The sequence below is a fragment of the Chrysemys picta genome, chromosome 3 (genome assembly GCF_011386835.1).
Source record: "Chrysemys picta bellii isolate R12L10 chromosome 3, ASM1138683v2, whole genome shotgun sequence".
In the NCBI taxonomy this organism is placed as follows: Eukaryota; Metazoa; Chordata; order Testudines; family Emydidae; genus Chrysemys; species Chrysemys picta.
Window position 1 is genome coordinate 111,314,904 of NC_088793.1, and position 14,066 is coordinate 111,328,969.

At 41.7% G+C, this 14,066-nt stretch overlaps 1 protein-coding gene across 5 annotated transcripts in view; it reads left to right on the forward strand.

Moving 5' to 3' along the window:
* Nucleotides 1–14,066, forward strand: part of ADGB (androglobin) — a 217,712-nt gene that overhangs the window by 142,521 nt on the left and 61,125 nt on the right. For all 5 annotated transcript variants that reach the window (XR_006173985.2, XM_005280423.4, XM_005280422.4 and 2 more), the window contains one exon: nt 12,435–12,622. Coding sequence is in view for 4 of the 5 variants with exons in the window: in XM_005280423.4 (XP_005280480.2) it covers nt 12,435–12,622 (188 nt within the window). In the remaining variant the exon portion in view is untranslated. The remainder of the gene's footprint in view (nt 1–12,434; nt 12,623–14,066) is intronic.

A 14,066-nucleotide genomic window follows, 5' to 3' on the forward strand; every position in this document is an offset into this window, starting at 1 on the left:
ATGGGGCCGGATGCGCTGCATCCGAGGGTGCTAAAGGAGTTGGCGGGTGAGATTGCAGAGCCATTAGCCATTATTTTTGAAAACTCATGGCGATCGGGGGAGGTCCCAGATGACTGGAAAAAGGCTAATGTAGTGCCCATCTTTAAAAAAGGGAAGAAGGAGGATCCGGGGAACTACAGGCCAGTCAGCCTCACCTCAGTCCCTGGAAAAATTATGGAGCAGGTCCTCAAGGAATCAATTATGAAACATTTAGAGGAAAGGAAAGTGATCAGGAACAGTCAGCATGGATTCACGAAGGGGAAGTCGTGCCTGACTAACCTAATTGCCTTCTATGATGAGATAACTGGCTCTGTGGATGAGGGGAAAGCAGTGGATGTGTTATTTCTTGACTTTAGCAAAGCTTTTGATACTGTCTCCCACAGTATTCTTGCCACCAAGTTAAAGAAGTATGGGCTGGATGAATGGACTGTAAGGTGGATAGAAAGCTGGCTAGATCGTCGGGCTCAACGGGTAGTGATCAATGGCTCCATGTCTAGTTGGCAGCCGGTTTCAAGTGGAGTGCCCCAAGGGTCGGTCCTGGGGCCGGTTTTGTTTAATATCTTTATTAATGATCTGGAGGATGGTGTGGACTGCACTCTCAGCAAGTTTGCAGATGACACTAAACTAGGAGGCGTGGTAGATACACTAGAGGGTAGGGATCGGATACAGAGGGACCTAGACAAATTAGAGGATTGGGCAGAAAAAAACCTGATGAGGTTCAACAAGGACAAGTGCAGAGTCCTGCACTTAGGACGGAAGAATCCCATGCACTGCTACAGACTAGGGACCGAATGGCTAGGTAGCAGTTCTGCTGAAAAGGACCTAGGGGTCACAGTGGACGAGAAGCTGGATATGAGTCAACAGTGTGCTCTTGTTGCCAAGAAGGCTAACGGCATTTTGGGCTGTATAAGTAGGGGCATTGCCAGCAGATCGAGGGACGTGATCGTTCCCCTTTATTCGACATTGGTGAGGCCTCATCTTTTGGAATACTGTGTCCAGTTTTGGGCCCCACACTACAAGAAGGATGTGGAAAAATTGGAAAGAGTCCAGCGGAGGGCAACAAAAATGATTAGGGGTCTGGAGCATATGACTTATGAGGAGAGGCTGAGAGAACTGGGATTGTTTAGTCTCCAGAAGAGAAGAATGAGGGGGGATTTGATAGCAGCCTTCAACTACCTGAAGGGGGGTTCCAAAGAGGATGGAGCTCGGCTGTTCTCAGTGGTGGCAGATGACAGAACAAGGAGCAATGGTCTCAAGTTGCGGTGGGGGAAGTCCAGGTTGGATATCAGGAAAAACTATTTCACTAGGAGGGTGGTGAAACACTGGAATGCGTTACCTAGGGAGGTGGTGGAGTCTCCTTCCTTGGAGGTTTTTAAGGCCCGGCTTGACAAAGCCCTGGCTGGGATGATTTAGCTGGGAATTGGTCCTGCTTTGAGCAGGGGGTTGGACTAGATGACCTCTTGAGGTCCCTTCCAACTCTGATATTCTATGATTCTATGATTCTATGAAAAGTGCCTGCATTACTTCAGAAACAGTAATGTTTTAAATTTAACTCTCTTAATTTACCCTTAAAAGCTAATTTTTTTCAAAAATTGAAACCTAACATGTATCTGCAAAACGTACACAATACCCAAACAGGTAATTGCAGATGTAAATGATGTATTTGAGCACACAATTTGAATAATTGTGTGTGCAAACTGTTGATTGTGCAGATAATGGGTAGGAAGATGGCACGCGTAGACTACCATTTTTTTTTCAAAATTAGCTCATTCAACAGGTAACTTTGTCTTTTACTCCCTCATTCCACCGTTTAGTCTGTTCCTTCCACTATTGTGTGAGATGTCTTAGACAAGGAATGTATTTGCATAGTGCCTAGCAGAGTGGGGGCCAATCCTTTTCTGAGCCTCTAGGTGCAGTTGTAATACAAATATTAATAATTTTTGTTTGCCGGCATAGCTTTCAGGAACAGCACACCCACTACTGTTTGAAAATCTAACCTTTAATCTGAGTCACTGTTTATTAATGTTTTGGTTTTGAGTAATGTAAACATTGAGACTTCACTCAATCTTCAACATCAAAATAGCAATGATGTGCATGTACCTCATAACTCATTCCTTAAAAAATTACAACTTGATTGTAATCAAGTATTTGTAGAAATGCGCATTGTAAGATGAATTGTACAATATTGTAATGCTTACATACATTATTTAAATTAGTAAATTGATTTTTGGGAGGGAGCCAGGGCAGGTGTTCCTTTTTAAGTTCTGGATAAAATCGCATAAAAATAAACTCAAATGTTTGTAGGAATCAGTGTTTTACAGTTCTTCAAGGAGTGACCCTATGTGCCTATGATTGGAGATTTCTCATAGCAGTGTCCATTCGACCCATCCATGCGTGTTGCTCCGCCTTATGCTCCATGCCATTGCTATATAGTACTGTCTGGGCCAGGGCCGGCTCCAACTTTTTTGCCACCCCAGGCAAAAAAAGAAGAGCGCCGCCCCGCTGTAACACCCTCCCGCCAGCGCCGCTCAAACCCCCCCCCGAGTGCCGCGCCGGGCTCCCCGCCCCCAGCGCTGGGCCACCCAAACCCCCCCCCCCCCCGAGCGCTGCACCGGGCCGCCAAATCCCCCCCCTCCGAGCGCTGGTCCGGGCCGCCCAAACTCCCGCCGCTCCAGCGCTGCGCCACCCAAACGCCTGCCCCTCCCCAGCGGCGCCCAAACCCCCAAGTACCGCGCTGGGCCGCTCAACCCATCCCCCCCCCCACGCCACGCCGCCAAAACACCCCCCGCGCTGCCCGGCCAAAACAAAAAAAACAAAAATAACCACCGCGAGTGCCCCCGCCACCCCAACATTGGCCGCCCCTTCTAAGGTGCTGCCCCAAGCATGTGCTTGGTCGGCTGGTGCCTGGAGCCAGCCCTGGTCTGGGCTAACAATCCTCAGTTCCTTCTGCGCCACTCCAGCTTAAGATGGAGCCTTAGCTAGCTGTCCAGCTTGAGTTTTTTACCTCAACTGTGCTTTTCTGTAGATAGTGTATATAGTAGTTAGTTAGTGATAGTTAATTTTTAAAAATATTTTTGTAAAAAAGAAATGAATATAACAACTAAGTAAATTTATTTATATATATATATATATATATATATATATATATATATATATATATATATATATATATATATATATATAAATCTTGTTGGGTAGTTTCTCTCCGGGGGAGTGATTTTCTCCCTTTCCAAGGGTATGCCCAGGTCTCCCGGAATCGATCATTGCCTGTCACGCCAGGAGGCAATCCTGGTAAGCGATGGACACACCTGCCGCATCCATTGCCTTGGGGAATCGCTCATTCCCCAAAAGTGAAACTTCTGACTGGCATTGAAATCTAAAGTCGAAAAGAACAGGGAGATAAAACTTTGATTCCTTATGATCGAGAGCTCACTGTGTCTGTTCTCTGACCCAGGCGAGGAGCACCCCTTTTTACCATGGTATCTGAGTAAGTCGGCTGCCTCTTCTACCTCTGAGCCGCACTCCTCGAGGGCATCTAAGACGAAGACCCAAGATTCCTCTTATAAGTCATCCGAGGACCAAGTACCAAGTTCTCCAGTTAGTGAATCTATCTCAAAGAAGTTTAAGACATCACCTCCCCCAGGTCCCATCAGTCTCCAGCATGGTACCCATGAGGTTCCTGGTTTTTTATGTACTGAGAGCTCTGACAAGCTTAGAGACTCTAAGGTACTGAGCTCCGAGAGACCATCGGTACTTGGAGACTGCAGCAGCAAGAAGAGCTTCACCATGATACTGAAAAAAACCACTCAACCTCCATCAGGTTTCCCCCAGAAGTGTTCAAAACTCATGGTACCGTCCACTCCTTTGGCTATCTTTACCTCAAGCCATGGACACAGTACCAACACTACTCTTGGTACTGCAAGATTTCTGGTTTCCACGAGACCTCACAGTGTCAGACTCCTGATTCATTATTGCTTTGTTCTGATCTCTGCTCAGTACCAAGAACCTCCAGGTCTCCAGATGCCCACCTATTACTAATGGCAGAACCTCACATTTCCTCAATCCTGAGAGCATCCACATCCCCAGACATATGTCTGGAACCGGTGGTGGTACCTCAAGCTCCTTCTGCTGCCCTACCATTACTGAGTGTCTCAGGAAAAAAAAGGATTATGATGAAGACTTTGCCTCAGCTTCCCAAATATCAGTGCAAGGCTCTCCACTCCACCCCATGAAGGTTTTTTTTCTCCTGAGGTTCCTGAGCTCACTCATCTCAGACATCCACAGCTAGGATCCTGCTGGGGCGACCACCCGTGGATTCTGCCACCCATGCCATATGCACCACCCCCTTCAAGTCCCTGTGTGGCTTATCACCATCAGTTCTCTAGGGCCTCAAGCTCTGCCCTTCACAAAGACAGAAAACCCTTCTCACCCTCCCTTTCCAGGAGACTGGAGCCTCAGGAAGAGATTTTTGAGGAACAGGAGACCAGGGCTGACAAGGAGATCTCTCCAGCTGTGAACATCTCTTCTTCATCCCCAGATGAAGCTGTCATGCCACCTCCACCATCCTTGGCTGATGATTTTAAGCAGTGTCAAGAGCTCATCAGTAGGGTTACAGATTCTTTACAGATCCCCCTTAAGGGGTTGAAGAACTACATCATATACTGTTCAACATCCTCCATACTGCCAGTCAATGAAGCATTCCTGGACCCGGCAAAGGTCATCTGGTAGTCTCAATTCCTCCCGTGTGCAAAAAGGCAGATAAAAAATATTACACTCCCTTTAAGGAGTCAGAATTTTTATTTTCTCACCCATCTCCTAACTCCTTTGTGGTTGAAGCAGTTAACGAATGTGGAAGGCAGCACCACGCTAAATCTATGCCCTATGATAAAAATCTTAAATGTCTTGACCTCTTGGCAGAAAATCTTATTACTTTACAATTTAGGCCTGGTCCACACTAACCCCCCACTTCGGACTAAGGTACGCAAATTCAGCTACGTTAATAACGTAGCTGAATTCGAAGTACCTTAGTCCGAACTTACCGCGGGTCCAGACGCAGCAGGGAGGCTCCCCCGTCGATGCCGCGTACTCCTCTCGCCGAGCTGGAGTACCGGCGTTGACGGCAAGCACTTCCGGGATCGATCCCAGAACATCGATTGCCTGCCGCCGGACCCGGAGGTAAGTGTAGACGTACCCTTAGAATCACCAGTGATCAGGCCTTAATGGCGAAGTATAACCACATAAACCATACTAAGCTAAACTTCTTTATTGAACATCTGTCAGCAGAACACAAAGAGCAGTTCCAGGCAATTGTTATAGAAGGTCAGCTCCTTGCCAGGACACCTCAATAGGTTTCTCTTGATGTTGCCGATACTGCCACTCATTCAGTTTACATAGCAGTAGTTATGAGTAAGGCTACGTTTTAGTCACGGGCATTTTTAGCAAAAGTCATGGACAGGGGTCACAGGCAGTTAACAAAAATTCATGGCCCATGACCTGTCCATGACTTTAACTAAAAATACCAGTGAATAAAACTTGGGGGCAGCTTCCCGGGGCCCCCGCGGGTGTTGGGGGAGGGCGGCCTGCAGGCATCGGCCCTGCAGCTCCCATTGGCCGTGGTTTCTGGGTGGAGAGAATGTACAGAGCCGCCTGGCCACACCTCCGCCTAGCAGCTGAGTATGAGGGATGTCACCGCTTCCGGGGAGCCCCCCAGGTATGCGCTGCCCAGAGCTCACCTCACCCTGTCCCGTACCCTAATTCCTACCCCCTCCCACACCCAAACTCTGCTGCTGCTGGGGGGGAGCATGGGGGCCTGAGACTGCCCCAGCAGCATCCGGTATGCATGGCACAGGGACTGCCTGAGTTGCCCCTGAGCCAGGTGGACTGGCCACTGCAGAAGTCACGGAGGTCATGGAAAGTCACGGAATCCACGACTTCTGTGATAAACTCGCAGCCTTAGTTATGAGGAGGGCCTCCTGGCTTTAGCTCTCTGGATTCCCAAAGGAGGTCCAGAATACGGTAGAAGACCTTTCTTTTGACAGTACTAAGTTGTTCGCTGGCAACACGGATGTATCTCTGCACACATTAAAAGAAATAATCCCATTCACCTCCCAGTCTGTCACCCTAAACCTCACTGGGATAAGGGGGAAGCATTGCTCCACATGCTTGATGTCAGGAGAGCCCTGGTCTTCTACTTGGATAGGCCTAAACACTTCAGGAAAACTTGCAGATAGTTTGTCTCAGTCGCAGACAGATCAAAAGGAGCTGCTCTCTCTAAACAGAGGATATCTAGGTGGATAACTGACTATATTAGTAATTGCTACCAACCTCATAATCTCAAAGTTCCTGCTGGCATATGCGGCCACTCAACGAGATCTATTTCCACCACCACAGCCTTTAAGAACGTTCCTATCATTGAAACATTGTAAAGCTGCAACTTGGACTTCTACATTTGCTGAACACTATGCAATAATTCGTGATTCTCCTTTCGCTACTATGTTCAGCTCAGCTGTACTTTCTTCCACACTGGATTAGACTCCGAAGCCCCCTCCTCCTTAAAGGGGAACTGCTCAGAATCACCTAGAGTGAAGCACCCATAGAGATACTACTCGAAGAAGAAGAAGAAGAAATGTTTTCTCACCTTGTGCAGTAACTGCAGTTCTTTGAGATGTGTGTTCCTATGGGTGCTCCATTACTGGCACTCCTTCCCTTCTGCTTCAGAGTTCCCTGTCATTGGGCTTTGTGGTACAGAAGGAATTGAGGGTGGTTAGCCCATGCAGTACTATATAGATATGGCACTGAGCACAAGGCAGAGTAATGCACAGGCCAACTGGATGCTGCTATGAGAAATTTCCAATCGAAGAATCCAGAGGCGCAAACGCACCCAGAAGGGAGCACCCATTGGGACACTACTCAAAGAAGAACTGCAGTTAGTGCACTGGGCGAGGAACCATTTCTTATTTCACTTTTAGTAACAGCTAATAATTCTTGACATGCTGGTACTGTGTATTTCACTAAACTCTCACATTATTTTAATACTATTGCAGCCTGTTTAAGGTTGTTTTAAGTTGAGACTGTCCTTTCAATCTGTCTTACTGAAACTTTTTTCTGTTAATGAAAACATATTTAGTGTAAGTAAGAAATTCTGTGTCTTACCAATGCTGATAATCTGGTTTCTTGAACGAACAATTTTTCACTTAAACTTCTTTTTAATAGCATAGGAGACAAAATACTAAGGCTAGAATCTTAGTATTACTCCAGAATTGTGCGTTATGAGACTGTATTTTATTCACTTGAACTTTGCTTTCACATAATGAAACTCTCAATAAAAATACCATTTTAAATTAGACAGCTGGCGGTATTTTAATTGGCTTCATAATTATATATAGATCATTAAAATTCCAGTGGACCAGCAAACAATATAGAAAAACCACAATAGTATTGATGTGACATCATGCAGTTATTTTAACATAAATATACTATCCAATGCTATTATTAAGTTAACTGACTTTGAATATGAACAGACTACACCTCCTTTCTAATAGTATGTTATAAAAAACATAATGTAACACAGCAAGTGAGAAATAATATTTAAATTCCTAAATGTCAGTATTAATGCAAAACAGATTCTTTTCTTGATATAACCCTACCATTTAAGTTTTATGCTGCAAAAACTATGACTCAGCAACTCTCGACGAAGGTTAAAATATCCACAGATGATATTATTCTGCTGCAAAGCCAGTTCTGGAAAAAATTAAAGTTAATTTCAAAATGATTGACACTGATAAAATCTGCAGAGTAGCAATAGTGTCTGTCTCTCTTCTGCAGACTTTACAGTGTAGATAGACACTTCAGTTATATCCTTGGCTGTATTTGGAAGCATACCATTTTAATCTAAACTCTTTCCCTGTCTATCCTATCTTCCACTACCAAGAAGATACACATTATTTCTTTATTTTTTTATTGTTCACAAGGTTTTTATGAGTAGATGGAATAATGAGATAGAATAAGGAACAAAGTACTGCCTAATCTTCAATTGGAGTCCAAAGATTCTATTTTTAATCATTTGTAAGTGTTCTAAAATTGTCGGTCCAATAATATCAAGCAAATGATTTTTGACCTTTTGACCAAATTTTCTGCATTGTTTATTATGTTCAATAAATAAGAAAGGCTTTGGGATCTGATCTTAAATACATATGCATCTGAATACCTTTAATCATTTAGACCCTGAGTCATGGTAATACCTAAGCGTGTGCTTAAATCTATTCCTGTTGAGGAAAGCTCTTAAACGTGTGCTTAAATCCTGTTAAGGTCAATGAGACTGAAGCATGTATTAAAGTGCTTACCTAAATAGGGATGTTTTCCTGAATCGTGGCTTTGGCCTGGAGTAGTCTACACTGTCCAATTGATTACAAGTGGGTAAAGTTACTCATATCTATGACTTTGCAAGATGGGATCACTGGATTATAAATGGTCTTTTTTTAATTGCCTTTGAGCTCTCATTTTAAACATTTAGTAATCCTGATAATAGAACACAATACAAGACCAAAATAGATAAATCTGAAGCCAAAACATAGGTGATTTGGAGCTCTGCTGTATTTGTTATTTAAAACTTGGTTGACTGATTTATTTTAATCTGAAGTTCTCAAGTAGTAAGAGCATGAAAAGTAAATATTTTGTTCAATTTTTCAAAAACTGAAATGTGAAAAACTAAAATGTGTACTTGTTGCTCAATGTACCATGTACTGGTATTTCTGTTACTTTCCACATTTATAAAATTGACTTACATATAGCTTTATAATTTGGTATTCATACACTGATTATAGTGCAATTCTATAGTATTCATGATTAAGGGCTTGATCCCAAAGTCCACTTTTACAATGGGAGTATTTTTGCTGACTTCAGTGGACTTTGGTTAAGGCCCAAAAAGAAGAGGAAGACAAATTGTAGCATAAATATGATTGAATATAGGCTAATTAAGATATTCTGTGTTTTTAAAGGCAGGCATTGATGTATAATATTGATTGCACTGCAATTTGTCAGTGAGTGAGGTGCTTTGAGTTGTTATGATATCAGTAAAGTGGGATCATGTAATTTGGTCTCAATTTTCAGGGTGGATTCTATCTGGCCTCTACATTTTCCTGTCAAAACATGTGTGCCCAAAAAGCGTTGCATGCATCTTTTGGAGGACCTCAGGCACCAAAAGGAGCTGCCAAATCCTGTGCAAGTGCCACTTGAACATGGAAATTTTCTCTACAAATCTGAATTACACTCAAATGTAAAGGCTACTGAATTTAGATCTGTGCCATTTTTTGTCTAATTTAGATGAATACTCTTGGTGCAAATATACTATGCATTAATTGCTAGTATACTCATCTCCTCATCTTCAGCTGCAGTGACCTCTTATTTTTCAAGTAACTATGAGCTCAGTTTATTGGCATATAATAATTTTCATTCAAAATCTTATATGCTTTTTATAAATTCTGACATAAAATTCAAACAAAGACAAAATCATTTTTTCTAAAATCTGGTATATAGGATAAAATTTGCAGGCTAGCCTTTCTCAATAATTCTTAATGCAAAACCATGCATAATGTTGTTTTCCCTCTGGTATTTTTATTGAGAGTTTCATTCTACCGAAAACAGAATTTTGTATAGTCTTCCAAACATAGCATTGGAAATAGGGATGTCACAAATCTTCAGTTCATATTTAATTTATGTACAAATACAGCTATGCTATCCCAGGTCCCAACTCGCCACTGGCCTCCTGTCCCAGTGTAGGGACCCTCAACTTTCTTTTTTGCACTTCTTACCACAGAAAATTCTTTACCTATTCTTTCCTGTTTGTCCCCCTTCCCACCTGATCTCAGACCCTTTCCTCGACCCTGCCATTTGCTCCCAGCCACCACTGTCAATATGCATATGCAGCAAATAGAAAAGCCAGTTATTGTGTATTTAGCCAGATCATCCAGAAAACATGAATCCATCACACCCCTCCCGCTCCCCCACTCTGTTGAGTGAAACTAACTTGTACCAATGTATTGTCCACATTAGGGGTTTATACTTCATGCCTCTCCATATCCAGTAGCCCCAACAACCCTCTCTCTATTTTTAATGGGCCAGGTATTTTTGCTGTTGCTGAACAAAAAATGAATAAACAGTAGTACACTTATTAAAAAAAATTCAAATGAGTCAGGCTGGTGGTCCAGTAACAATGGAGCATGGGGGATCTGAACGAAGGGCAGCAGGGAGTGATAGGATACATCCCTTTGGGAAAGGAGCACCTTGTATCACTCTCTAGCAGTCCTTTCTGGCTGACTGGAGGAGCAGTATTGTCGTCCAAGGCAAGCAGCATCCAGCCGCACTCACCCAAGGGAAGGTCATCACAACATAGGGACTTTGGGAGGTGGGATTGAATTCATTTAGGGTGGTATTTTCAAAAGTGCACAGTGTTAGCCTAAACTCTACTCTCATTAAAGCCAATGCTAAAACTCCCATTGACTTCAATGGAAGCAGATTTAGGTAAACAGATGGATGCTTTTGAAAAATCACACACCTTCAAAGCATACATAGATGTTTAAGTAGTGGAGAACTTGGTGCTATCCCTCTGAAACAGTCTGTCTCTGAAGTGATCTAAGTCTTCTGAGCTAATTCCCACTAAAGTGCAACCCCACACAACTCAGGAGACCCACACAATTATGGAAAATTGAGGAGCCAGGATTATACATACACAGAAGGGAGGGAGAGCTTTCAAAGCAGGAGGGAGAGAAACAGAGAAATAAAGAAAGAAGATTTAAAAAAGAAAATGGGGTGGGGGTGGTGTGGGAAAGAAGGAACCAAAGAGTTTATGCATTTTTTTAGACGTTAGCTTCAGTAGTCACAGGCATTTTTTGTATCTGTTTCTTTTCATTTAAATTATTCATATTTGAAAGAAAATGTCAGTATAATAATAACTTGAGGATGCTGCCATAATCCACAGCTTTGCCAATTTAAATGGAACAGAAGCAAACTTTTCTGTTCTATGAAGTATATTTTTATTATTTAACATTTATATTGCATTAGCACCAAAGGCCCCTGTTAAGATAATGGCGCTGGGCATTGTACAGCCACATTATAAGAAGTTGTTCTTACCCTAAATTCTTAACAATTTAGCAAAAAATCCCATTTTTATGTCAGTAGAAAATGATTTCCTTTCCTCTGCATTGTTCAGTCTAGACCACAGAAATCTGTACCTCTACAGTCAGTGTTATATAACATTTTAGAACTAGCTATAACCCTTCTCTCTTCTGCTTTCAGTACCTCCTTCCTCACCCACTTCCTACCTCAAATCCTCCATTCTCTCTATATTTTATGAGGCATATATCCATTCCACCCTTCTTCACTAGTTCTTATCCAAGTTTTACAGCTTATACTGTGAAACAGTCCTTTGCCTTTCATGGTACATTTTTTCCATTTTACCTATATTAGGTAACACCAGAGTTCTGAGTTCTGGTCAGTCTGAAGTTAATCTAAAAATATTTTATAGGAATTTTACGTTATCTTATACACTGATGTCAATATGTCCTTTTTTATGGTAATAGTGTCATTTGATGTCAGTACTATACATCTCACTGATGTTTCCCTGCCTCTGCCTTATGGGATGGGGGGGGACCAAAAAGCATCACTGAAGTTTGTTTGTTGTGTCTTGCTCATAATTCACAGTTCTCAACTTGTGAAATAACCTTTAGTTCTTCCTCTAGTGCATCTACTTCCATTTATAATAGATGTTGGGGTGGAGGGAGAGAACAAAGGCATACTTTAGAGAAAGAAATGAACTCTATTTGAAATCATCGCTATTGCTATTGAATTAATATGGCACTCAGATACTGCAGCAGTATAAAACCCTAAGATAAAGAAATAAGTGGCAGTTCATCACACACAAGTATAATGCACAATAAGAGAACAAAATCAGAATAATCATGGGGAGAGTCAGGGCTGGCTCTAGGCACCAGCGGCACTTTCAAGGGGTGGCACTCTGGCCCTTTTTTTTTTTCCCTTCAGCGGTTTGGCGGCGGCACTCCAGCTTTTTTTTTTTTTTTTTTTTGCTTGGGGTGGAGCTTGGAGCTGGCCCTGGGGAGAGTTGTCATAAGAATTATGGACATGCTGCAATAATGATTAAGATCAATATTTTCCTAATTGGATTTTGCACGACTTGCCATTTAAAATTTTACCAAATATAAATGATGCTACCAAGGGATTCACTATGGGCTCCTTAAGCTACAGTAGGATCAGAAGAGAGCCACAGTACTCCACATCAGCAGTGGTATTGATAAGTGTTTGCCCTCTGTGGGTACGTTGTAAGTGCATCATTTTTAGTGATGTTCATTTCTAATGAAAATGACATGTTTTCTGTTTTTCAGAAAGGATACACATTCATGGCTGAAGCACATACTGGTGACTTACCTGTAGCAGCTGGGAAATGGAGACTACGTCTCATTGGTTCCCATAGTCCACTCCCCATTCTCTCTCGTGATGCTGTAAACAATTTCTATTCCACTAAGGAAATTAAAGACTATTATATACCCAATGACAAGCACATTGTATTCAGGTAAATTTTGGAAGGAGAACGATTTAAATGTCACTTTTTATATGAACACTACTCATGGGAAAATTATATTATTTTTGGAAGAAAAATGCTTTCAAGCAAACAGGAAAGATATACTTGAATTTTACAGGCAATTATGTTTATTCAGTATGAAAGTCAGACTTGAACATTTCCCCAGAGTAGGGTTTAATTTTCTAAAATATTGCCACTAGTAAGTGCAGATGTGGGGTGTGGTGCCCTGGTAAAGAAACATTACATTTAACTCGTTACTTTAAAATAATAATAAAGTATTTTGCACTTCAGTACCATGGATCTCAGAAAATGATACAAACTTTAATAATTTAAACTTCATAATCCCCCTGTGAGATAGGTTAGCACTGTAATGTACATTTTGCAAATGGGGAAACTAAGGCACAGAACTGGTTGGCTCCAGTCAGTGAGAAAGATGGGAATAGAATCAGGAGTCCTTACACTAGGTCCCTTGCTCTAACTACCAGACACCTACCCATCCTATAATATTGGCAGGCAAGTTTCATTTGATTAGAGCATGCATATTCTTTTAGGACCGCATATTTTATATCAACATAAGCAATTATTTGGGTTTGTAATTTTTTTTCAATGGACTAAAATGATTTGGGCCAGATCCTGAGCTGTCATAAATAGCCATGGTTCATTGAAGTCAAAGGAGCTAAGCCAATTTACCCCAGCTGATTAACTGGCTCTTGGTTCAGATCTGTGAGCAGATCCCTGTTCAAGCTTATAAATACAGTAGTATTTAACAAATAGTGTAAACAAAATCTACTAGTATTCTATAACCTACTGTTACTGTATACATGTTTCAGTTATTAAATGTAGAGATGAAAGCTCTATTAAAACAGGTTTGGACTATTCACATACCTAAAGATAAACACACACATAGACTTTGCAGGATCAGAGTCTTACTTTTATACATGTGTCTTGATAGAGCAGTATTATAATTTTTCACACCAAGGTCTGAAATCCGTAGGATTACTCATGGAGTAAAGGATTACTGACCATGAGTAAAGGTGACAGAATCAGTCCCAACAGAAATAAAAATAATTAAATTCCAGAAAAACTTGAAATGGAAATATAACAAATGCTCTAAATTCTTGTTAACGGTGCCGTGCCTTGAGCAGTATTCCCTTTTTCTCTTGTCTATGCTCCTTCAAAAAAATTTAAATTTTTAAAATATGTTCACATGCTTATATGTCTGAATGTTCCTTACCTATTGCTGGTGCATATCGATAGTTGCTGACTTTTTTTAAAAAAAGTACATTATCCTTTCTTTTTACTTTGTTTCCTTCGGTAAACCTAAGAATTTTGAACCTGGGAAAGAGGGGGGAAGGGTTTCATACTGAAAGTTGTGATACAACTTTAGCTAATTCATGGTAGTTTGAACAACAACAAAAGTCTTGTTTTAGTTGCA